At 38.2% G+C, this 27150-nt stretch overlaps 1 protein-coding gene across 5 annotated transcripts in view; it reads right to left on the bottom strand.

Moving 5' to 3' along the window:
* RPTOR (regulatory associated protein of MTOR complex 1) overlaps positions 1 to 27150 on the bottom strand; it is a 162745-nt gene that overhangs the window by 121583 nt on the left and 14012 nt on the right. For all 5 annotated transcript variants that reach the window (XM_075044165.1, XM_075044166.1, XM_075044167.1 and 2 more), the window contains exons 2-3: positions 26224 to 26326; positions 22909 to 22991 (exon numbers count right to left, since the gene is read on the bottom strand). In XM_075044165.1, coding sequence (XP_074900266.1) covers positions 22909 to 22991; positions 26224 to 26326 — 186 coding nt within the window. The remainder of the gene's footprint in view (positions 1 to 22908; positions 22992 to 26223; positions 26327 to 27150) is intronic.

Raw genomic sequence — 27150 nt, 5'->3', positions numbered from 1 at the left:
CCTCATTATTCTACTCACACAGGCAAAATTAAAAGTTTTGCTTGTTTATGTAATATTGCCACATTTCTATGAAACACTCGCTGGTTTATCCAACCTTTTTCCTGTATACTTGTTTAAAAATACAGTTTTTATGTTAATTTTTTAAACATTTCAATTTTCAGTATGCCACAAACTTTTGGGCTGACAAAACATTGTATTGACAAAGTTGCAAGAAATAGGAGGAGTTTCAATGGAAAGGGCTGGCACCCAAACCAGGAAGAGAGAACACCTTAGGGCTAAATACCAAGTGCATTAGCTAGATGTTTTTGCTGTGGACATTAACATTAACCATGCTTAATGCTGAAATTTAAAGTGAGATGGTTTTGCTCTACAGTAGTTATGCCGATTGCCTATTGACACACTCTCTCAGAACTACTTTCCAAATTATTTCCAAATTTCCTATCACTACAAAATCAAAGCAATCATCTTTAAGAGAGAAAACAAAGATTCTCAAAAGATGTGATCTATCAAAGCCGTATCATTTCCTTATTCAAGACAAAAGCAACATTCTGGCTATATCTGGTTTGAAAACTGTCGTTAGGATGTACACCAGCTCTGTGTCATTCTTGTCAGGACGAGCGAGCAAGGTCCAAGTGAGCCAGCAGCGCAGGGCTGACGCTACCAGTATAATTAGCAGGTCTGGGAAAACACCAGAGGAAAAGTGTCAGTGGGCAAATAAAGCAGAGTTACAGCTGAATAGCCAGTCAGCTCCTACCCCAGCCTCGCTGAAGGGGCTGCACTGGGACACCAGGGCTCAAACACAAAACACAAAAAGCAGTAGCAATAAAGTACAAGCATTGTCCCATTTGTTTCATGAGGGATTTAGTTCTTTCAAAGGATAAATAAAACACCCACATGTTTACTGATTAGCAGGTGACAGCAGTAACCTCTCCAAGACAAGTCTGTCTGGAGGGGAAAAACCAATTCACTGTGTTCATCAACTTCTATCCCACTGGGAAATGTCAGTATGAATCGGATGCATAAAGTAATTCCCACAGTTCTGTGGATTTTGTGCTTAAATTAATGGCTTTGCTTTGGAAACTTCACCTAATTACAGGTTTTTTCTTTTACTTTGAATGGGGCCAAAACATAAATCAAACAATGAGGAAAAGTCAAAGTTTTTCAGGCCCCTTTCCCAGGATATCCCCAAGCTATGCTCAAAAGAGCAGGGGCTGCAGAAGCTCAACAATTTCGGGACAAAGTGCTTTTGCTGTCATTTGAGAAACCAGAACCTGACTCATTATCCGCATTCCAAACTCTGGTGTGCTCAACCCTGCCAGATGCTGAGTTCAGGAAACTCACCTCAGGATTAGGTCCTATAAAAAGGATGAAATGCAGAGTGCTAAAAGTGACAATTTGAGAATAAGTGATTTAAGTCGCTGATGTTGCTTAACCATTAATGGGCAATGGAGAGGGAAAAAAAAAAAAAAAAAAAAAAAAGAAAGAGAGATTTGGAAGCCAGACCAGGTTTCCATCATCATTGGCACTCCTCAGCCCGGCAGGGTGACTAATGCATGCTGGAGCACTATGGCATTTTCATCAGGGAGATCAATTTTTTTTCCCCTCAAGAAAATACAAGGATAAACCTATTTTCCCATCAAAGTTATAAAATTCAAGTCCTGATCCTTCCTTTTCCTGCAGCCTAAGACCTCAGTCTTAGTTCCAGAAAGACTCCACAAGACCGAGACCACAGTGTGCCCGTGATTCAATGCCAAAATAGCAACACCTAGCACAGCAGATATGAACTACATGAAAAATTTATCTGTTGGCATTCATAACCTTTGCTATTTACAAGTTATAATACTGCCCTCTTTTCATTCAGCATAACAAAAGCCTAAAGTCACTCACCTTTTATCCCTAAGATACCTTACTAAACCTGATGGGCCTAACTTCCATAAAAATACATTTATACTCCTTTTTTTAGAACTCATACTGACACGTGATCCCCAAATTGCTTTCCCTAGTAACTTCATACTGCTGAGGTGTGATGCTTTTGGTGAGTCTGGGTTGAAGAACATAGCTATTCCAATGATCTCCCTAGCCGCTACAAAGAGACATTAACTAGTATGTACAGCTATAATGAAGGTAAAGGGTAAAACTGTGCTCATCTGAGTGGAGAAAAGGCATCATCTGCACAAGGTCAGAGGCTCACACTTAAAAGTTAAGAAATTCTCAGACATAACTTGGTTAAGCAGGATTTAAGCCCCTTAGCATTTTGCAGATTAAGCTCTACAAGACTGGAGTGGGGTCACAGGGCACCAAGAAACAATTTCAGAGAGAAGTAGCTGGGGGTAAAAAGGTAAACAGTTTGGAACGCCTTGAAATTCACTGTGTAAGGACTAAGGAAGCTCTCCATGAAATCACAGCCCTGTTTCTGTTCACATCTGCCCTTCTCTTGTTCCCATCTCTCCTCAAAGAGATCAAAATCACCCTTACCGTCAGACACACTGTTGGGTAAAAGATTCCCCAAAACAGGAATGGGTCTGGTAAGACAGCTCTGCTCTTCTTGACAGACTCAGTGGCACTGCTGCTCCATTTATTGTCTGAAGATGTGTTCCCAAGTTATCAACAGAAGAAATTACTCCAACATTCAATATTTTATACTGAAACTGTCTTTTACACCTCCTTACCGAAGAAGCCACATGCATGATTCTACCCAGGATCTACAATGAAGTATTTTTAAATATAAATTTTTAAATTTACAGCTTTTGCTTTATTTTGCTGAAGATTTGTTTTTAAAACAGCTGTTGGGTAGAAAGAATCCCACATGCAAAATAGCGCACACAAAGCAAGAAAAACACCGTTTCAGAGTTACTGCTACAGGTAAAATAAATAAAACAGAATCAATACAGTTGTAGCATTTGAGTTTTTAAAGTTCACTATAGAACTGTCAGTTGATATGCAGAATACGTACAATAAAATGAACTGAAAGGTTTCCTATTCTGCACCCTGCCATCTCATTGCTTAGTCCCATAGAATCTCAGAAAGCAAGGCTGGGTTGGGTTTCATGAAGTAGTCTAGTCCCATCCCAGTTATCCTGACGCAGAATCAATTACACTTGCATCCTTCCTGACAATTGGTCATCTAAGCTATGTTAAAGCCTTCCTATAGCAGATGCCCAAAAGCCCTGCAAGGCAGCAAGTGCTGCATTTCCCTTACCATTATAAACATTTTTTCCTAACATAGCCTAATTCTTCCTTAAAATGATTTATAATCTTTTTCTGCTTAATTCTTCAAAGCAACTCTACTGTTCAAGGTGAACTTCTACGTAAATGGGACATCACAGGATGTCGTGCAGCTGCTGCACTGTGACTTGGATCAGATTTGAATCCCAGTTTCCAAATGCAGAAAATACATTAAACCTGAGACTTTGTCATGCACACAGGCAGCCTACTTAACATGATTTAATTAAAAGGAATCAAAGCAATCTAATTATTCCAAGAGAGTGTTTTTTGGAACAATGCCCAAATTTGAAAAACAGAAATATAAAAAGCCTTACAAAGAAATAAGTTACTAAAAACCAAAGGTAACGAAACCAGTAGTTTCAAGGGCCAAAGATGTGCAGGTTTCATACTACCTCTCTTGGCTGTGCGCGTACCGGAGCCTCCAGCCCAGCACACAAACCACTTTGCTACTGCTCAAGGCATCAAGGTCACTGCTCAAAACTGCTGCTGTTGCTCCACTAGCCAGTTTAGCTAGCATGGTTTGTGAGGACAGAGGGAGCAGAACACCAGGAAAAAAAGGGGAAGAGGAGACCTAATAGCAGGTTCTGAAATGACAGGAAAATTGTTACGGAACTTGTGTAGTCAGTTTTATCAAACTGACTGTTAAAAGTTAAAATTTTGAGAACACTTACTCAAAGGCATGCCAATGGTCCTGGAAGGAAGCAAATCCACACTGCTTCCTCCTACTCCATTCTAACGAAGCAGCACAGTAACTTCAGAAACAGATTATTTCTACAACAAACAAAAGAATTCACCCAATTCAGGGTAGGGTGCTCCAGGGAGTGATACATCACTCTAATCTCTGCATTCCTGACTGCCACCTCTTCGTCACACACAAGAATCCCCGCAAGTTCCCAGGACTGCAACTGTACAAACCATCCTGCAGTTAAATCCGACAGCTACATCTTCTACCAGCAACACCAACACCAGTACACTGGAGGGCCACTCTGCGATATATGGCAGCACAGAAGCAGTTACGCATAAGACCATGTTAGCAATCATTTTCACAGTAAGAGAATTCAGACCAGTATCTTATATCCAAAGAATAAAAAAAATCCTGCAGCCAGAGATGTTTCTCAGATGTTTGAAGACTTATTAATGATGAACACTAAAAATCCTGGATTTAGTTTTCCTTAAAGTGAAAAAGATAAAATTGAATTAATTCAGATTCCATCTTTTATGGGGCAACTGCCAGTTTGATGCAACATGTTCCTCCGAATGTCTGGAACAAACTCTGGCTTAGACGTATAAAATAGGCATATATATGTCAAACAGTTTCACAGGCATGCAATTGGACGACCATGTTGTGCCACACAGCAAAGCAACATCATTGATGTTTTACTTTTTTGTTTTTTTTAAACTATTTAAGACACTGAAAGCGTACAAAACAATGAAAAAGAACATTGCCAAAATGATGGCTCTGGTCTTCCCAAGCAAAACATAATAATTCATTCAAATACTGGTGTTACAGTTATTTTACTTAGCTTAACACATTTAAATAGAAATTTTGAGCAACATAACCACTCATTAAATTAGAAGGCCCAAAACGAAGAATGGGTGCATGTACAGGAGAAAGAATTATGGTGAAAACTCTGAAGATCACTGGAGAAATTTAAACCTATACCACACCTACACGCATGTGCTTCTGGCTTCATTTTCATCCTTGCATAAGAACTCTGCCAAGTTGCATCTCCGTTACAAAAGCAACAAAGTAGAGAGATGAGGAGTATCTTCTCTTTTTTACTATTTTAGAGCTATTCACCACGAAGACTACCTCAGCGTAGCATTATTATTCCAGTTGCTACAATTTAACTTTTGACAAAATCAAAACATCATCTATGTCCCATTGCTTTCTTTTCTCTATTTTTATTAGATAACAATGATGAAATAAGGAGCAACAATGCACACTTAAAGAGTTTTCACATGATGCTCAGCACGGACTGAGATATATCTGAGTTAAACTACACAATGAAAACCTCTGTGCTTTCTTATCCTGTGACTTTCAGCGTAGAATAAAATAGCTGTGGTCGGAAAAACTGAAGTAAGTCCTTTTGAACTGAGTGACCAGTATATTAAAGTCTGATTCTGAATTATGGTACATGAAAAAGCAATTCTAGTCTTTCAGCATTGCTCTAGGTTTTACTTACTACGTCAGTAGTATCACAAAGTGGTAACTATCCCCTTAATAATACAGGATAACAAACTGGCTCAACAGAACCTCAAAAAAAGCCAATGGGAGCCCAACTCTTAGAGACCACTGCATTTTTACAGTGATGGGGTAGGAACATTTTGGTACCATCAGCCTTTCTGAGGGCTTATTAAAAGACTTTAAACAAAAAACTCTTCATAAGGACAGCATAAATATATAGCAGATAAGCCGAAAGAAAAATTACCCGCAGTGGCACTGACAGAAATAGAGATAATAACTTCTATGTATATCTAAATCCTGCCGAGGAGACAGGACCTGGCCCGCCAGGTTACAGCCAACGCTGGATCCCCAACACCACGACCTGCTGTGGTTCCCAGTTGCCTCTCATGCAGCTTAGAAAGATAAGCTCTGAGAATGAAATGTGCATTTGATTTGTTTTTGCATGGCAAGGAATTCTCTTTCAGATCTCCACTCACTGAGGCTCAAAAGTCCTGGAAAATCCTAGCTTAACTGATTTCAAATAAATTTTTTTTAATTATTAAGAGCAAAAGTTTAGGAAAAAGAGAAGACTAAAAATAGCTATTACTTATAATGGCACAAAATTAAGACAGGGCATTTTAAGTATACACCACACAGATAAGCTTCTGTTCTGTTTTAAAACATTCCTCAAACACTAATCCTCACTTAGTAAAGCAGCAGCAGGGGAACAGCAGCATTTATACTTGCACATTAACAAATTAAAATACAATAGAAATAGCTTAGATAAATTAGAAGAGAATAGTGTTACCATAGTTTTATTTATTTATTTATTTATTTTCAAAGCATTCTATGAAATCATCTTGTAATGACATGCAGGAAAATAAAAAATAGGGTCAAAATATTTCAGTAAGCTACTCAAAAGGTTTAAATCATATTCTAGTGCAGTAGAAAGGAAGCTCAGTGATTTGTGGCATCTTTTTTGTCCTTTTAAGGACTGGAACTTCAATTTTATTATTCTTGACTGGATGCTCAAATTCACCCTTGTTTCCATTTCTCTAAAGGTCACATTAGATTTCTTCTCTGAATATTCAGAAATTCTTTGCAATCACCTCCAGTCCTTTTGTTAGGGAACTTTTTGATGTTGAGCAGAAAGAAGAAAAAAACCTAAAGCTCCAAAATGAGTTGGAACATGCAGACAAGTTCATATATGCACAGAATTTGGGTAGTTACCCAAAGATCAGATAAAGCACAAGTAAACTCCAACAGAATCCCATGTAAGTGTGTGCAAGGGCTGTATGACCCAGCACTATTACCTTGCACTGGGTAATATCTTGCATCAAGTAAGAAAACTGTGATGAATACAGTCCACAAAAATATATTTTTATATTTGTACATATTTATGAATTGTAAGTTAATTTCTATGAGGAAATAGTACACAGTACGTCCAGCAAATACTGGGATTCACAGTTTTCTAAACACCTTTCTGATTTCCTCTGTCGAGTTGGAAAAAAAATAAAATAAAAAACGTTTAAGCCCAGCCAAGCCTCAGCTAAAGATTTGCTCTGGTTTACTGCAACCCAAGTTTGGGAAACACAGAGTAAGAATTGTACACTAGCTGTGACTGCGAGGCATCACTATGCTTTGGGGGTTTTTTGGTTGAGGGGTGGGCGGTGTTTCTCCAAGCCTTAGAGTTTTCTTCTCCTTAGGAAGGTTTTCAAATAAAAGTTATTCTATCACAAAACGTAATTAAGATTTAAGACTGGCTGCCATTTTGATTTTTGGTACTAAAAACACTTCAGATGAATCAACACTCAGATCAATATTTCAACTACCAACAGAAAGTCTTTAATTATATCTATAAGGTGGGTTCCGGAAAATTAAAAAGGAATTACAAGATACACGGGGACTAGCAGAAAAACTTGGAGGAAGCTAATGCACAGCACGAGTAGTTGTTCCAAGTGATCAGGAGTTACAAGCTTTAGAAAGCATATGCTTAAGGTTTAACTTGCTGGACGCAGCCAGTTCGCAGCTACAGAGCTGACACGGCCATCATCAACCGCAATCAGTTACAAGCAATGAGATCACCAGATTTTCCACCCCCCTATCACATCTCCAGGAGTGATGGAACAAAAAGCGTAAACTAAATTAACTCAAGTATTAAATTACTGAGCTTAAACTGTAGAGGGTAACCTCAGTTTAAAACTGCCTGGGTATCAGGAAACGTGAAAGCGGTAAGCATGACATAATTCTTTTAAGTGAATCCAGAGGAAATCCAGAGCAGTCTGACATGTGTGCTGAGCACATTGGTAGGAATAATAATAAACAAACAGAAACATGAATAAACACCTCAGGGAAGAGTCCATTTAGCATCCATAATGAGAAGTCATACTTTTTTTTTTTTTTAATCAAACTCTTATCTTCTAGAGTTTTTTAAAGAAATCAAAGAGCATGGAGATGAGAGAAAGTATCTTTTTGATATAAACCCATTTTGATTCCCAGAAGACATTTAGCAAGATCTTAACACGAGATTTGGAAGAAAGTCCATATATAAAGACTTGCTTATAAAACAAGTGGGTGGGGAGAGAATCATTAATTTTGTCCATGGAGGAAAGTCACTGTGAAGTTCCAAGGGTATCAGTTTTGTAGACCAAATCATCCAACATATTAATAAATACTACTGAAAAGGGAATGAGCAGAAATATGACAGTCTGTTGATGACAGAGGGTTATTCAGAATTACTGCAGGCAAACCCTGCGATAGGGAGTGTTTCAGCAGCAATACAGAAGAGGATATCCAATACGGACACATCTAAAAAGTTATGCAAGAAGAAACACCATTCTGATTTTACACACAGAACAATTAGCCTTGAATTACATACTAGCACCCAGAAACAAGATCTTGGGAGTACAAGAAGCTGTTCTGTATAAACATCAGCCCACCATCAGTCATAAAAACAAGTACAGAGTTAGAAATTGTCAGGAAAGCAAGAAAGCAGCCCCAAAACCACTATGCCACTGTAGAAATGCAGCAAACACCTGTATCTTGAAGATGGTCTGGTTTGGGGTTTTTTTTAGGTGTGCAATAGCTTTCACATGAGGAGTGATTAAATGGCCTAGGATTCATCTGCCAGGAGAAGTGATACAGAAGCTGTACGTAACAGTGGTCTGTAAAATGAGAACTAATTATGCTTTATTCATTTTCTCTTGGCTAGCCTTTATGTCTTCCAACACTAGAACTAGGTAAACTAAAATGAAAATATTCATTTACATGTTTAGAGCAAAAGAACAGAGACACACAACTTAACTAAACATTGTAGAGACAAGCATGTCCTTGCCACAAGACACCACCATTCAATCACTTCTTTGAACTATTTTAAACTTTTCAGCTTTCATAAACTCCTGGAAGAACAATATATGCAGGACAGTAAAATACTAAGACTCCACCTCCAGCTCAGAAAGCCATCAGGTGAGCAAGATACACGCTTAGTTCCTCATGTGAAATGTTTTTACATGTCTGCAGTTGGCCAGGGTACCAGCCAGGGTCCTGAATTAGAACCAGGACAGCTCTACTGCTCCTGTTCTCCAGTACAGCCCAGTTGGTCCAGTCCAGTTACCTACCCAGACAGTTTTTAATCACCACTTCATTATTCATCTTTGCTCACTCACTATAGTCTTGGCAGGGACAGTGCTAGAACTAATCTAGGGGATAAACCTCTCCTTGGAGACTGAGCTTCCGCACAGACCTCTGAGGGTCTGCATCTCAAGCAATTCTCTCCAAGCCATTTCTTCCACAAATTCTTCCAAAACACACTAACAGTTCCTGTTCCTAATAACTTTCACTACTAGTTGCTTTACACCCACTAATTTCTTTTCAATTAACTTCACTACTATGGACTTTTCACAATGTTGTTATACCCACACTTTCTTTCTTTTTCTATATATGACACTAAGTGGGCCTACTTCCAAGTCTTCTGATGTTGAAGCTGTTTTAGTGAAAAACTACGTATTTCATTCATAGCAAAAATACTTTGTTCTTTGGTTCATTCAAAACCGTTATTAATATATCAATCCTGTGATTTACTGTAATTTAATTTTAATACTTACTAAAACACATCTTTTTTCTTGCATCAAAGAAAGATTTAGGATCCTGAATTTACACTGCCTTTGGAAACACATCAAAGAATAGACAAATTTAGAACTGTACAAGACCACTTTTATTTTTGTGCAACATCACAATAAATGAACAATCTACACAGAAAAGAATTCTTTCATGAGCAGTAGAATCAAGCCAATTTTTCTCCAACTTTGCTGCTCATTTTTGGATTTTCTGTCACCTGATCAGATGTAATCTCTTTCTGAAGGTTGGGGTGCAAATGGTGTTTTCTCTCCATACATAGCTGTTAATGTCTGGTAAGAGTTGGGCTCAGACTGCAGCCTGTTCCTTAGTTGACCAGGAGAGTAACAATACGCAGTCTGTCCTCTACCTCCATCCAGCTATTTTCACAAAATGTTCAGGACAAATTTAAATTCTGAATTGTCAACCCTTTTAAAAATAGCATGTGATGTGTTAAGGTTGCTGGGATATACAATGGATGCAAGATGCAACCACACACTGCATAGTTTTAAAAGCCTGACTTCCTCAGAAAATCAGTCAAAAATATATTCAATCTTTGTAATTCATATAGCAACATGTTCTGCACTACCCCATTACAAGCATTTATTTAAAATAACTCTTACTACATCAATAAAAAGTATGTCTTGTAATAAATCTGGATCCTTTTCTCTAGAGGTTATCTGACATTTTATCCAAAAGCAATGTACTCTAATTTGCGCAGCTGTTTTCCACAACCACCCCAAACAAAGAAAATAGCAGCAAAATCTTAGTAAGACAGAAATCCTTTACAGGCAGCACATAACCTTGTAGTCACTCCCAGTTTGCTGTCAAGCCTGGAAAGGATAGTAGTATGACAAGTTTGTCCTAAAGTACCTGGCAAACTCTGTCTAGCACAGAACTTGGCAGGAAGCCTGCAGTCTCACAGCGGGTTTTCTGAATTTCACAACATTTGCACTGATGCAACTTTGCTGTTCTTTTCCTTATGCTTGCAAACATGAGTGCCAGAGCAGGATTTTGCTGCAGCAGGTCATCAGACTGCAAAATGCAGGTAGCAGAGAAGTAAACAGTTGCAAGAGCATGTTATGTGATAACTTCAGAGATCAATTCAGCAATGTAAGAAGTGATTTCAATTTATACCTACTATCAATCAATCATAAATTCAATTGCCTGTAAGCCCAAGCTGATATGACCACAATAACTCTTGGGTTAGACGCATGCAGATACAAATTATTCTGAACCATATCCACAGACTCCAGGCTTTTTTTTTTTTTTTTAAAAAACACCTTTTAGGTGTTTTAATCTTAGGTTGTGGGCACATGACATTACCCTGATGTAAATTCATGAGGATTAATCAAAGATAATAAAAACCTGCATATTTAAGTACAAGGGAGTATGCTGGAAGTCCTAAACTGATGTTACAAGCAACAGCTTAACCTGGTTAATGCAGGCCATGAAAAATGTTTTTGATAAAATTATTAGTTATTGCTAACTTGAAAAATATTAATTACAGTGAAGACATATTATAACTTACAGATACTTAAGTTTAAATGCTAAACTAAGCCACAAGGAAGACTCTTGCAAGTCTTAGGCAAGTCCTCTGTAGATATTTGGTTGCATTTTAAAGATCCATCTCAATCTCCTCCATGCTAATATATTCACAAGCAGCCCAAGACTTAAACAGCTTAATTTGCTAGATGTCTAGGACAAAATGCATTACTAGAGCTAAGCTATAAGGGTGGAACATTTATTCGCTTGACTGTAGTCAGCAGTGTAGTGACTTTACCTTTCCTCTGCAGAGTCTTTGACCTTGCTTTTAAGTCCAATGTGAAATGAATTCTAAAGTACCTAATCCTCATTGTGTGGATTCAGTATTCAACAATACTTCCAAAAAATACCTTTGAGCAGTCTGTTCATGAGAACTGATGTTGACAGGGAAGACAAAAATCAAGACTACTAACCTTGAATATCTGCTACAATAGATTCAGGAGACAGGTGTGTTTCTTTTCTCAGCAATTACAAGCTGCTACACACTACAAGTTTGCTCCAAGATTTATAGAAACTCTACTGACCAGCCTACCCTGTATGGTAAGAATCCCTCCCTATCTGTTCAAATAAAATAAACATTCTGAGATGGCTGCATAAATAATTGTTTATTTTTAAACAAAGGGAATTGTAAAAGAATTTAAATCTGCTTCTCATATGCCAGATCTCCATCCTCAGACTGATGACAGTTTGATGGCTTTGATGGATCACATCACAAAATGCTCTAACAGGATTTTAAGTACACACCAGGACACCTCTTTAAAACCTACTTAGTCAAATAACGTAACTCCTAAGCAACAGTGTCATTTTAGTACTATTCCTTCTTTATAACCTCTATTTTAAGAGCTCTTTAAAGTTTCAGGCTCTGCATCTTCTTGTTTCTTAAATATAAACTTAGATATTACTCAGAGCCCAGTTTAGGCTGCAGGACCACAATCTGGTGCGTAAGTGAATCCTCAAACTGGTCGTCTTTATTTTCTGGTTAAAGTGCATCGTACTCAACAGGAGGAGCTGCTATCCTGTACTCATGCTAGGAGAACTTGTTAATCTTCTCAATACTAAATAATTATTTAGCAATTTTGGGTTTTCCTCTGATTGCAAAGTGATTGTTTAATGAAGCAATATTCAGATTAACAAACAGCTTAATGAGTCAGAAGGAAAAACAATCATTCAGAGGTTTATGCTTTGTTAAGATCCATATGAAAGGAGTTAAAACCAAAGTATTTCAGACTTTTCTCATTCTGCCTTAGAGATGAGCAGGATTATAAATAAAAATGTAAACAGTTTTCTTTGTTAGTGCTCTAAGTTTTGCACAAAACTCTGATGTCTATTCAGAAAGAAGCTTCAGTTGTCTAATACAGTATCATTTGCATGTCCAAGTTTGCAGTGACTGAATCCTTGTCCAGTGGATCCCTAGTGGTATTTACTAGATAAAGAGCACCAGGGTCGATGCAAGTAGATCTGCAGAAGGCTCCTCCCTGTCTCTAATCGCCAGTGATTCACTACTCTCCATGGAACACAAAGACAAGGTATTTTTAAATAGGTCACACAGAGGCTGGGTGGTAATTACAGAAAAACGTTAATCAGATTTGAGCAGGCAGAGCTGCTTATCTCTTTCAAGAAGCCTTTCTAATATCAGTTCTTTCTTCACATCTTAGGACAAATGACATTAAGAGTACAATGGTCATATGAAAATACCCTAGAATACACAAATCTTGCTTGTCTGCCAACTCTGGCCTCATTTTGATGACAAAATACAAAACAAAACAGACAGGCAGTATAAAACATGTGAATGGATCTTAATTTCAGAATACTACAGAAAGCAAAGCAAGAGAAAGCATGATCACTGAACAATTGCATTCAAATAGAGGATTTCAAAATTAATAGGAGTCAGATGCTGGGTGATAAAGCAAAGGAAAAGCATTTCAGAGGCAGTCTCAGGAAGTTCCACCTTGGCAAGGAGGACCCATTGCTTCTGCAAATGACAAAGTGTGTAAGGGAGGGGAAGGCAGTAGGTAAAATAGGAATCTTGTTCTTGGTGGCCTTAGGCCCTTAGCACCTTCCCTGCAAAGCAGGCCTTACTCAATGTGCATCTGGGAGATTTTACCAGGTCACTCTTCACATTTTCAAGGGGAGTTGTTTAAAATGTGCAGAAATAGCGATGGGATGTTCTGGAGCCTCTGTCCTGCAGCAATGCAGGTCTGCTTCCCAGAGAGAGCACAACTGAGGCAGGCATCATCATCCAGCAGCTGCTTGAGCAGTTTAGTGATTTTGAAGACTGCCACGTTTCAGAGAGATACACTAACCTACACAGTCACATTACTGCATCACTTTTCAAATAAAATGGGAAGAAATTTTGTTTGTTTACAAGTTAAATGTCCTTTTCATTGTGGTTCAGGCTTATCTTTCTAGACTTCAGTGACAGCTTTCCCCTTTGCCCCATCTCCTTCATTCAAGGTCACTCCTGCCTGCAGCGTTCGAGGGTTTCAGCAAGATGGCAAGACCCAGAGGATTTTCCCACTAAACTGATTTTGCAAGTTCATTGACTTAGTTCCAGAATGCCAGATCACTGCTGATCTGCAATGCATGAACAGTTCAGTTCACAAAACAGCTTAATGCCACTTCCTTGTCTTTACAGCTTCTGAACACGCTTCTTCACATCAGTTCATGCCTGTAACCATTTTTTCCTTTTTGTGCTCCATTTTTCCACGAGAATCTCAGAGAAATCAGTATTAAGTACATTACTCCTGCAATTTCGAGTTTCCACTTTATTTTCAGTAGTGTGTTCAAGATTTACCAGATTTTTTCTTCTCACTATCAAAAGAATTAAAACATGCATTCTACCTAGACTGAGGCCCAGAACTGCAGTAGGGAGCTTTCCACTTGTACAGCTTACTCCCAAATCCTTTAGTTATCATTGCTAGAGGAGATTTTTTTTATGTACAGGTGGTACAGCTACTCCCATCCAAAAGCAGTCACATCAGCAGGGCCTACAGATACACTGCTACAATTCAGGCTACAAAACTCCAGGGAACCTATGCAGTGGTTTAAGATGCTAAAATCTCCACAGTAGTTCATTGTGACTTCCTCCTGATGCTTAGCACCCCAACTGCAGAAGAAAATAGGTGGCCCAGTTCGATTTTTCAGCACAAAGGAGTAGCTTCAACACAATGCATCTTTGTTGATGGTTTAAACTGAGACCCTGGTCTTGTGTTGTCCCCTGCCAAGCTACGCTGTGGATGAGTGGATGGTTGGGTTGCAGACCACTCGGAGAACTACCAAAAGGAATACTACAAGTCAGATACTGCTTAATTTGCCCTCATTTTCTCCATATTCACAAGACATAAGAAAGTGGCTTTCATCATTTACCATACTTAAAATCTGTGCTTTTCTGGCTAAACTACCAGTTCTTCTAGAGGGATATTTTGCGAAAATAGCACGTGGCCAACGGTCAAACTCTGAATGGTACCACAACAATTTTTCAGATAAAATGAGAATGTGAATAACTGGTTTTGGCAACTATGCTTGTTGACCCCTCTTCTACGACAGACTTTTTTTTTTTTTTGTGGAAAAAACCACTGGTTTATGCTGAAGATAGTTGATCTTTAACAAGACAGCAAAAGATTGATACAGCAAAATTTTGCAGAGCCTGAAATAGCTGCCAGATTCAAAAGGCTGTTGGGAAATAAAAAACAACAACCATAGTCCTCTTAGGAAAAACCTGGTTTTGTTAAACAAGGTCACAATGTCTTTTTTTTTTTTTCCCTCTTCATTTTTTTGTTACATGTTCTTATATCTGCAGAGTAGGGAGAGACCAAGTACAAGTTTTTCCATTTTACATTTTCCCCTTTGGAATTCTACAGTATTTCTTCTTGCAGGAGCAATTAGTATTTGCTGTTGTTTTAAAACAAAAACCCTACAGAAATAAAGGAAAAGTATGACTCACAGAGACACCAATAATTAGGTCATGTGTTCAATTAGTTTTCATGCTTAACTAGTTACTCTTTAGGAAATGCTCAACCTTTGATGTGCAGCAGGCAACTTACCAATTAATTAGGCAGAAGGAAGCAATGTAAGGAATGAAACCTCAGAAACTGTATCAAAGCCCAGAGATATCTAATGAGGGAAACAACAGCATCAACAACAGAAAACATGCACAAAAAGGTAGAGGCTTTAAATTATCTGTTTCAAGTATCTTGGCTGTACTTCCTTTTAAATTAAGAGAAAACTGTTGGGAAGCAGACTAGAAAAGAGAAAGAAGCAGCCTCGTTTGATCAGAAAAGCATCACTGTTTCCTTGAAGGCTTCCCACAAAAAATATAATCTACCCGTATTGTATGAGATGTCTCCTCAGAGACCATCACTCACTGGTGGATGCGAGCTGCAAGAGGCATCACACAACATATGATATCGGATTAGAAAAAAAATAGGAAAACCTTTTATTTAAAAACCTGCATAGTTAAGCACAATGGGACACAGAAACACTGCTGGGAGTCTCAACCTGGCACCAACACCCCAGGGAAAAAGATAATATATAGCTATAGTTCAATTAACTAACTAACTAACTATTTCTATTAATGCCACACATAAAAGGAACAGGCATGCCTATCTGGGATTAGTACCATGTTTCTCAGTTCCCTTAGGCCTACTTCAATAAAAGATTGCTGCAGTCACTCCTCCTTGACTATGTCACCTCTTTGAACTGAGTGAAAAAATGGGTACAACCACGTAAATTAAATGGGCTGGAAAGACCTAAAACATGCCTATATCTGCCAGACTAATGAGTTCAGATATGTTACTGCCTGTCTCTTAATAAGTGACACTAATGTAAGTAATGGAGCATCAAAAAGAGAACTGCATAAGGAACAGAAGCAAAACTGCTGTGTGACAGTGTCCACACCATCATTAACACAGCATCCTCAATGACTAGGGATGCTACAGATGCAGGCAAATACCAATATTTGCTTTCAAGCCACCCTTCCCAAAGGCTTTCTAAAAGTTTATTTAATCTTGCCTTCTAGATTTCTCCACTCCTTCCCCTAACTGGGATTTTCATCACCCTTCATAGCTCATAGTTCTCCTTCACTCCGGGGATGTCCATTCAGGTGGAGCTATAATGAAATACAACTAATCCCATTAGATAATCAAAATAGTGCAGATGACTGTCTTAGCAAAAAAGGAGGAAGTGGAGACAACAATGTAGCACTTGAATTAGAAAAATCAATACTGTAATTGACTTTGTTTTATTTAGGCAAGTGGGTGTAAGGGGAAGAAAATTCTTTGGGATGTAACGTTTAAAGCTCTTCAGCGTTGCTGGTGTTGGTTATGGCAAGGGAAGTACAAAAGCCCTAGAGCTACTGGCCTGAAGGGACAGGAGGGGGAGTGGGGGAAATAGATGTTGCACTAATGACAAATTACAGACCTTGCTGTGGTTAAATCTTACAGAGAGGTACAAACCTCTCACACACCATTAAGTTACTTATCAGAGGATGTAAAAAAATCCCAAATTCCATAGAAGAATTGACTTTCTACTTGAAGTAAAGGTCTATATAAAAGCAAGATCCAACTAAAACAGTTTTGTAGGATCTCAGAATAGCTCAGAGTGTTTCGCACCTCTGTACCTTCGCTGGCTCGCTACCAAATCTCTCGAAGACCAGGACCCAATGCCCACTCCCTTCAGTGGCAAGATGGCCTGTTTAAAGAAACTGACACTTGAACATTGTACCCCTGCAACTGGCTTCAATGAACAGCAAATATTCAAATTGCTACAAGGGTCTCCGGAGCAATTTTCCCCCTTCCCTGAAACCTCCGTACACATCAAAATAAGATACCAGACCAAAGTCCACCTTAAATATAGCAGAGGACGCAACTTTCCTTTTATTCTAACCCATTCATGGTCCTCAACTCTTGTGTAACGTAACTAAAGTTTTATTTTCAGTCCAGCTTAAAGGGTAACAGTTCCACTCCAGTTCTTGGCTTTGCTTGGCAGCAAGGCTGTCAAGGTTCTTTGACGGACCCAGTGAGCACACCAATTACATATTGCTTCAGCTCGAAGAACACACTGCTTGTAATTACTCTCTAGATATCCTCTTCTCCAGCTCTACTATTACTCCTCTTCTTTTCACCTTCCAAACCTTATTTCTTTCAGTAATCACACATGCAAACTGAATTTACCGACAACCCTATACTCTGGTCTGTTCCAAACCTATTGCTCTCAGTATATTCTCTTCCACCTGGTGACTGCATTTTCAAAACTCCCCTACAACCACTTGCCTCTTATTTCTATATTGTACCATGCTGTAACATTTACCAGCACGTTTAGAGTCAGGCTTCTGTTATGCTAAGACCCTATCACATTGACTGCTATTGTTTTACCACCTCTTTGTACTCTCCCATTTGTTTGCATCAGTCTTATTTCAGACTGCAAGCCATGCAGCAGCAGTTTCCATGTCATCTGTACACCTGGCTCAGCCGAACCCTCCTCCACAACCAGGGCTCCTGTGCGCTGCAAGAGTACAATTAAAATTAAAAAAAGGAAAAAAGGGAATCCTTACCAAACCACACTCAAGGGAGTCCCAAACATCTGTTTTTCAGTGGTCTCACAGCTAGCTGTGCAAAAACCACCGCATGGCACAAACTCTCAGGAAAAGGAGGAAGATTTTAAAAACCTTAAAACATTAATTTTCACTGGGACAAGGTCCTGCTCCTCCAGTGTTACAAATGCACTTCGTGAGCAGTAGAGGAATCTAAGTGTCTCTGAGACAGCTTTCTTAACCTCACCTCTACTAAGAAAGAGGTAGTTATAGTTCAACTAACTAACTAACTATTTCTATTAACGCCACACATAAAAGGAATAGGCATGCCTATCTGGGATTAGTACCATGTTTCTCAGTTCCCTTAGGCCTACTTCAATAAAAGATTGCTGCAGTCACTCCGCAGTTTTTGACCTTCTACTGGCGGGAAAGTTTCTGTTAGAGAATAAAGAACAGTACTGCAAAAAGCACCGGTGTAGGAGTGCCATTGGGATTCATTTGGACTAGTAGAAATCACAACAGAAGCAGCACAATTATTGAGCAAGATGAGAGAAAGGAAGAAAAGTCCTGTGAATTTTCTGGTCAGTTTAGAGTTAAAGAAACTGGTCAAAAGCCATAGCCAATAAAAAGAAGAAAAAAAAAATCTATAATTTCATGCAAATTTAATAAACATATGCTCCAGACTACCTTATACCAGATCCTGAATTATGTAAACTGTGCATCATTCAACCTACAGTTCTGCCTTTGGCTACACAGCCATATTCTCAAAGGCATATACACAGTAATGGAAACAAAGGAAACTTTATTGTCTAGGGAAGGCTAGATGCCAAGTAATGAGATGTCCATTACGAGAAAGGGGAGGAAAAAAAGTCTGGCATCCTTCTAAGAACAAAGCCAGCAATCACAGATCAACCTCTTCTCATAGCATTCTGTGCAATACTGCACACAATGATCATTTTACACAGGGTAACTGGCACTTTTTATACCAAAGTACTGTAGCTCAGTTCAGAGAACTCCAGCCAAGAGGATGCAGAAAAAGACACTCTCTCAAACCAGTCCACAAGAAAAGGAACAGCGTGCTGAACAGAGAAGCAGTAGAAAGCTGAATAACACCTTCATCCTCTCCACTAACCCCTCTGCTCCACTCTGCAGAATGTTACAGCAAAGAACCCAAGTCCCAGGCTCTGCTGATAAATGGATGTAAACTGGGACTTAAGTTTCTGCTCATAAAAATCCTCACTAGCTACTGCATCTCTATAAACCATCTCACTGCAGCAGCACTCAGAATTCACAGTCTATTACTCCTATTTTCAAACAAAGTCTCTTGACTTTTAAACTAAGGAAAGTTCCTGCCTTTTGAATGGCATAACATGCAACACTACCAAGAAAACTAAATTTGCATCCAAACAACAGGGAAGATATTTGCTACTTACTGCCAGCACAAGCCAAGGAGTGCTCTCACTGGTCACTTACTACAATGTTGCACCTAACACAGGCAGTATTCTGCAAAGGGTAATAAATGAAGATCAGAAGCAGAGAAATACCATTTCAATGTGATCAATTTCTTATCTAAATATTTTAAATACAGACCATGCAAAGAATCTCCAATAGAATTTTAAAGTATTTTATTCTGGGCAATTAAAGTGATATAATGTGCTGTCTCAGCTAAAGGCTCTCCCTTCTCATGGTGTTATGCTGACACTGCCTGCCAAACTCTTTAATCTAGGCCCTGTAACCGGCAAACCCCAGTTTTGCTCAGCTCCACCAGCCATTCGCTAATCCATCAGTCCGCAGATTCCCCCAAACACCAGAAGAGCAGTCCCAGGGAAGGTTTTTCCCCTCCAATCAGGCTGGGCACTATGGGGTCCTGTGCTCTTAACTTTCACTACCTTTTTCTCCTTTCATTCTCAGCTGCTTAAGCAACCCCTTTTATCCCCTGTAATTGAGCCTGCTTTCCAGATTACCCTCAGGTTTAACCCCTTCCATGCCCAGTGAAACTCAAAACCCATGACCCAAGGTAGTATTAGAGAAGAGCTCTTTTTTTTCTTTCCACTTTTCACTACCACCTAAATTACCTTTGCACTGAATTGCAAAAACTCTCACTTGTTCAGAAAATTCTTTATAAAGACAGATAAAGCCTACAGCTTTGTCATCTCCTACTCTCTTCCCCCAATAAAATTTTCATTTGAGAACTCCAATGAAATGACTGAATATTGTTTAACTGCAGTATTTTGCAGATGAAACAACAGCTGAAGCGTTTTTTACTCCCGCAGCACACAAATTTATGTAGCTACACAACAATAAAGCAAAGTCTTAAATTTAATCAGAAGAAATACTTCAAGCAAGGGCAAGCTGTTAAATTATTTAGAAAGGGGCTCAATAAGACCTGGAAGGAAATATGCATCAGCTGTGCAGCCTGGGAGCTTCCAGAAACAAAGAATTTTCATGCTTACCCCTTTTAAGACTTTTTCATATAAGTTATTTGTATTTAACAAAAACAGGCGTGTATTTGAACAACATCCTACAAATTATAAGCAGACAAGCACTGCACTAGTAGTGATGCCACAGGACTTCCCACTCAGCGTTTATTACTGACATGATCCATTTACCAGTAGTTAGCACCATTTGTGCATTCACAGTAAGATATTGACGACAGGCATTTCCTAGTGTAAGGATTGACAGTGACAGCCCAGTAATATTGGCTATTTCAGAAGATTTTAATGACTTGGTCTTTTTTTCAGACTGCCTAGTTTTCCCCAAATCATCTTCCTTCCATCAATTCTTCAACAATTCCAAAACACTGAGAAATAGACAAAACTAGATGTATTAGTATTTATATGAAAGGTCTAGGAAATTCAATAATGTTCCTATTGTTTTATTGCAGATGGCACATCAACTTCTCTTTATTACTGCAGAAAACTCAAGAGCCCTGTAGAGTGCAATAAAACGGTACGTGTACAGCTTTGCAATGTTTCAAAGGGCTGTGATTTACTGTTCAGAACCAGGCACCTTGCACACAAACATCTGAGCTCAGTAATTGCCTCATGTTTTGTGCAAACTCTACAAGGCAGCGTGAGGTCGGCCCACACAGGGTACCTGCTGCTTCTAGATGCCTGTCCCTCATTCCCCAGTAATATGGACTCTATTATTAAACGACAGAGAAAAAGGTTTGTTTTCACCTTTGCATCAAGATGTTTTACTCTTCTATTTGATTTCAGACACTATCTGAGTTTTCTGCCAAATTCTTCGGCTGCTAGAGAGAGATTTTAAAAAATTGTCAATGTACCTAGAGGAAAAACGCAAGAGTAAATTCTCTTGTCTTAAATATATACCATATATGCTTCAAGACAAGTCCTTCTTATATAAATATACTTACAAAACACTTCAGAAAAAAGCATACCCACAGATGCTTATCCACAGATTTAATAATGTAAACATTTCACCACTAAAACCAATAAGTCTCCTTCAGGTAATACATTCAGCTTTTACTGAATGATAAACTCACTTCTAGTCAGTCAACCCTGAATAAGGGAGCAGGGAAGTATCGCACAAAGGCAAGAAGTAAAGAACGGGTACAAACTGTATTTACATTCAAATTGCTCTGAATATAAAATTATTTCCATCAAGTTTGAATTAGAAAGTAGAAGAGGAACTTGGAACGCATACAACAAACTACTTCACCAACAGCCTCTAACAACACACGTGCCAACAACCCTTTTTTCAGTGAAAAATATTCTCAGCAGTGTCTGGCAAAAGAAAAGTTTGTATTTACTACTGCAAAGATAATCTCAAAGCCACTTGTCCTTTATCTGAAGGTATCAGTCCTTCATGAATGAATGGAAGAATTGGGGGGGGAGCGGGAAAAAAATAAAAACCCAAGTTCTCTATCTCCCTGTAGGAACAGGGATGTTCAGAGCTTCTAGGTTCCAGACCCAAAGTATCAGCAGTGGCAATCTATCTTTATTGATTCTATAAAGAAACTAGTAAATGAATGTAACCCATCACAGTTTAAATAGAAGGACTAATTAAAAGTACTTAAGGGCACTGCTAACTCAAAGGCCTTCTCAACCAGTCGTCCGCTACAGAGGACAGGGAAGTACCAGTAACTTTTCCAATTGCAGACCGTACTCTTAAACTATATACTAACAGACATTACAGAGACATTCAGTAGATTATTTATACATTAAATAAGGTAGTGAGCAATGTTAGAAATAGAAAATATAATCCTGGTGCTGACAAAAGTGCACGTAATTATTATTACTGAAGACAATCTAAAAGGAAGACAAGAAATAATGCCTTCCTAAAAACTGAAGGCCACGTTAGCATGCATGCCACATCACAAGAAAAAAAAAGTTAAAGCAAATCTACAGGCAGGTTCATTCAGTGAAGTTACTACTTCTGTTTGGGTTACACATTACACACTTATAATGATAAATTTACGATTTAATAGTCAATAGTCCACGTACTTTGAAGAGGAATATTTTGACCCCAACTGCCTCAAGCATACAGATAAGGACATGAACATACCAGGGAATATTAACAGTGAAGACAATTCTACAGTTTGGGTTTTGTATCTATTTGGAAAACTCTGCAGACTTCAAATTTCATTCTTTAGATCTTTGTGTAGTTTATTTACTGAGACACATGAAACTATGGACATTGAAATATCCAGCAAAACACTTCCCCAATGGTGAAAGAGTGAGATGTTACAAAACAGGAAATAAATAGTCAGTTGCTTGCATGTTTCTTTAACTCCTGCTTTGTGTTACTACCATTCAAAACATTCATTTTCAAAAATGTATACACACATTATACTTCAGTTAGAATTTGCAGTTACCAAAGCTCTGAAATCATATTTTACAACAAAGCCAAAAGCCTTCCTCAGCTACTAACTGTACAGCATTCATTTGTTCCAAAAGATAAAAACAGTACTGATGAGTGCTGGGACATAGTTTTGAAGTACCCAAGGCCAAACACATTTTTATAACAGAAGAAACTATAAACTCAGAATGAAAAACTTCAGAACATCTCAAAAATACAATAAAGTCAGCGGAACCTAATTTAAAAAAATCACAGTAGGACTTAGTACTTTAAACAAATACCCCAGACATAATCAAAGACAGTGCTAGCCAAGAGGGGCATCAGCTAGAAAGCTATCAAGTTTGACAGCCTGCAAGAATTTATTCACACTGACGGATGAAGGAGGCAACAAATGCTGCAAGAGCACCTCGCCACGTAACAGACACGCATCTTAGCTTTCAGCCGTTGAATATTATCACAAAGGAGTATCATATCTATAGCTGCAGAGGGGAAGCCCAAGGAATACTTACTCTTGGCTGCCAGTTTTCATACTGCTTCTGTAAATTTGCACCAATTGTTTCCAGAGCTTTTTGAGGACCCATTGACAGAGGATCTAGGAAATATAATACAAATGAGTATTTTTGACCACAACTGAATCACTCAGCTTGACAAGAGGCAGAAATTATTTCCAATTCTATGTGCATTTAACCCTTTAGCTACTCCACACTATGTTTCTGTAAAATCCAGATCTACAACCCGGGAGATCAAAGTCTACATCAAAGCATAAACACCACCCCCCTTTGCAGAAGAAAGAAGCCAAAAGCTTTCCACACTTTCCCTCTCCAGTGTTCTGCTTGCAAGAAAGATCATTTAATGATATTTTAATGCAGGTTCCTTTCATGCATTCAATGTCAAATTCATAAACATTACATTCTTCATGGAATTTACTTGGGTACAATATCCAAAAATTATCCCCAAATTCTTCACTCAAGTACAAATTAAATACCATTAAAGACTATCAAATCTGGAAGATTTCTCTCACTAAGGTAATAAATGCAATTTTATTTTGAAAGACAGGAGAGGCATTACATTTGTTTCTTTTAATATTGAAAAAAGGTTTCTATAGTAAATAATGACAAAAATTGAAATTGGTGAAATATTTGATGATAAACATTTTTTCTTGATGAATGCAAAATCCCGCTTCATTTACTTCCATTGCTTACTGCTTCAGAGATTATATGCCATTTGTAATTTTTAAGTTAATTTCATCACTAGATAATTGCCACCATCCATACACACCAATACAATTTCAGCTTATGTGCTTTATTCAAAAAACATGGCCATATAATTGACACTATTAATAAGTTTCAAAAAAACCTAGAAGCTAATATTTTGCAATTTAATATAAATTATTTTAGAAGCATTTAACCAAAACAATGAAGTTATTTTTTTTTAAATCTTTACAAATATTCTACCTTGTACTTTTAGAAACAAAATATAATAAAGTAGGATGAAAGCAGGATTTTATGACTTAATTTTCCTTAAATGAATAAAAGCTAGGATCCTATTTAAATTTTAGTATACTTTTGTAGAAAGATTTAAGGTAATGTGAGTATACCATTTACCTTTTTTCAAAACAAACACGAACAGTAGTAAATTGTCTGCTCAGATTTCAAGAAGCCTGTCTACTGCCTTTGGCTGAGCTACAGCTGTTGTTCCAGAAGCCTCACCAGAGCCGTCTCCAGGACAGAATGAGCACCCGCTCCCCACTACAGACCCTGCTGTTGCAGCACTCACTGACATACCTTTTAGAAATATATATATATATATATTAGCAGTCTTTGTTGCTCTGAACTGCAACAGTCCCGTTGCTATTTAAGGTGAGCTGATACTCTTGAGATTTTGAACAGTACTCCCCCAAAAGTATTCACACTGCCTTGTAACATCTTCTGTTAGTTAATATGCCATTAGCTACTGCTCAAATTAAAAAAAAGGAAACAAAAAAATAGCATAAACACACCAGAATTTCGAGTCCTTCAAAAGGACCAAACTAAAGTTCAGAAAAAGAAATTAAAAATACTTCACACACACTTTCACAGCAGAGGAATGTAGTTTGTGGACTCTGGAGTGCCTTCAGAGCAATTAGCATTATTAACAATACCCTTTATACAAAAACAAAGTACACTGGTGCCATTCCAAGAGCCAAACAATGGAAATTAATTATTTTTCTAAATATAGCTCATGCCACCACAGTCATTACGTGAGCTTTCAGCCTCCCTTGTTGAGTGCATACGTAAGGCTAGCGAACGCCTGCAGATATGTAGGCCAAGATACCGTCGGTATCATCACGGCATGAAGCTCTCTGTGCCTTCAACCGTGCCAGGTTGACACTGTAGCACCGATGTCAGCTAAGGCTTAATTCTGGAGAAAAACAAAACACTTCAGATGTTCTAAGGGTGCATCTGGAAGGTACAGCGAGAACGGCAAGCAGCTTTTGTCTGAGACTGCAATGGCCATTTGTCACCAGAGTTCACAAGCTGGTGATCTCAGCTCAGTTGTAAATAGCAGCAATTGCACCAAAATGATTTCCACACTTCCTTGCACATCTGGCAAAGACATTATGTTTCCACAATACACTCCATTAGCTTCTCTTGAGACTGTTGTATAGAACAAAAAAAAACAGCAGATATTTTTGCAATTACCTTTTTCAGATATTTAAAGTTGGCTAGAAATTGAAATGAGTACTTGTGTATATATACACACTAAAAATTTAATTAAAAAACTGCATTCAAAATTCTTTGTTGATGATAGTCACTAATAACTTTAATGACTCTGCAACGCTCCTCATTCTCTTTGCTCTGTACTCGTGCATCAATGAGAAATCAGAGCTGTTCTCTCCACTGAATAGATGTATTTGTTAGTGCATGCTCACGGCTTTTTAACTGCTTTAAAGTCATCAGCATTTTTAGGTTAAAAAAAATGAGATGCTATGATTCATAAAGCAGGTAAGGCAAGGTTAGACACGAGATGTTCTGAAAGTTTTTAAAGAAATTCAGTTTGTGCAATGATTAATTTGCTTCTGCAGCCTATCATAAGCCCCAGAGTTTAGGATTATAGCGCTCTGCATGTTACTTGCTGAAGACTGAACATTTTCAACTCCTAGATGAAAAACAAATCTCTCTTAGAAAGCTTTCTTATACAAGGTATTTCCTCCTAATATTACTTCAGATTTGTTTCACCTTGATAATCAGACTTGATCTCCAAAACCAAGGGAACTTTCAATTTATCAACAAAAACCTAGGAATTTAGTCCAATACTGCACCAAAGTAGCAAGCCCAGGTGTTGGAATGGCAAGCAAGACATCCTTGGGAATAATTCCAGGTCTTCTGAATTCATGATCCCAATTAAAATAGCCCCAGAGCAGTCACCTCAACATGCAGTAAAGTCCATGCATTTTATAGAAACTTATTTCTGTATTGTATGAGGTAGGGTAATTTTAAACCTTTGCAGATCACAGTACTTTAAAGATGTAACTACTCAGAGATTTCCTTAGATATTTATAAATCTACAACAATGAAAAGAAAGCTAAGTAGCTAATTAACAGCTTTTTTTCTCTATGCTATCTCATTTTAGAATAAAGCAGGAAAGATGACCTATAGCAGCAGTTACTGCTGGACTCTTAATTAACTCATATAGACAAAGTGAAATCAGATGCCAGATTTCCTTTTGTTCACTGTAGTTTTAAGTCCAGGAAACACACAACTTCAAGATTACTATATATACTATAACTCAGTATTTATAAAACTAATAGAGTTAGCTGGAGCTTGGAAGTTCTCAAGACTTACCGATCCAACACTCCAGACGGGCACAGGGAGTAGTTTTCACTACATCAGGAGGGTCCACACCGACATTTAGGCACAAAACTAAGGCAACACTAACAGTCTTCATCTGCAAAGACAGACAATAAAATGCTTGCTTAGAAACAAAATCAATTTTCACTTGTGTTGAAATTTTACCACTACTATAACTTTTGAAGGGTTTCAACAAACCTTTGTTATCTGCTCTTTAACATGGACTATTTTAAGCAAGGCATGACTGATTAAATTTTTTTTTAAACAGAACAGTACTTAGACTTTATGTTACTATTTTTATTATTATTTCCAGAGCCCATTCTTCTTTACAGAGCATGGAAATGGATATCAGTGGACTTCTGCTACTCAAATTAGTCACTGTCCAACTGAAATACATTATTAAAACATGAGAATATGCTATTCAGGGTCCCTGATCAATATTATAATATAGTATGTCCTCTCTAATATTAAAACTAAAAGCATTACAAGGGAAAAACACCCAAGTGACCAACCAAACCATAACAAAACGTTTAGTCCATTTTTTTGTTTTGTTTTCTTCCCGTGTCAGTTACCCTGGATAGCCTTGTTTTAGAAGAAATCATCACTTGGCTCCCCTTCCTGGTCTTAGCTATAGCTGCTGCTTCAGTACCAGCCCCACAGCCCTGCCCAGGCAGCACGTTCAGCCACGCTGCTGGAGCCACAAGGGGCACCACGAACACAGCAAATCCAAACCCACTGACACCTTGCCTGTGACCAAAAAGCTGCATTAAACCAGTGACAAAGCACTACAGACAGTTAAAAATATTGCTTGAAAATTATTATTTCACGTCCTTATGCTCTTTTCTAAGCTCCCTTATCCCAATACCTAAACCAGAGAAGGACAACAAAAGAAGTAACGTGGCTCACAGTACTCCCATCGAG

The sequence above is a fragment of the Buteo buteo genome, chromosome 13 (genome assembly GCF_964188355.1).
Source record: "Buteo buteo chromosome 13, bButBut1.hap1.1, whole genome shotgun sequence".
NCBI lineage: Eukaryota > Metazoa > Chordata > Aves > Accipitriformes > Accipitridae > Buteo > Buteo buteo.
The sequence above is the reverse complement of the archived record's forward strand: the minus strand, read 5'-3'. Positions and strand labels throughout refer to the sequence as shown.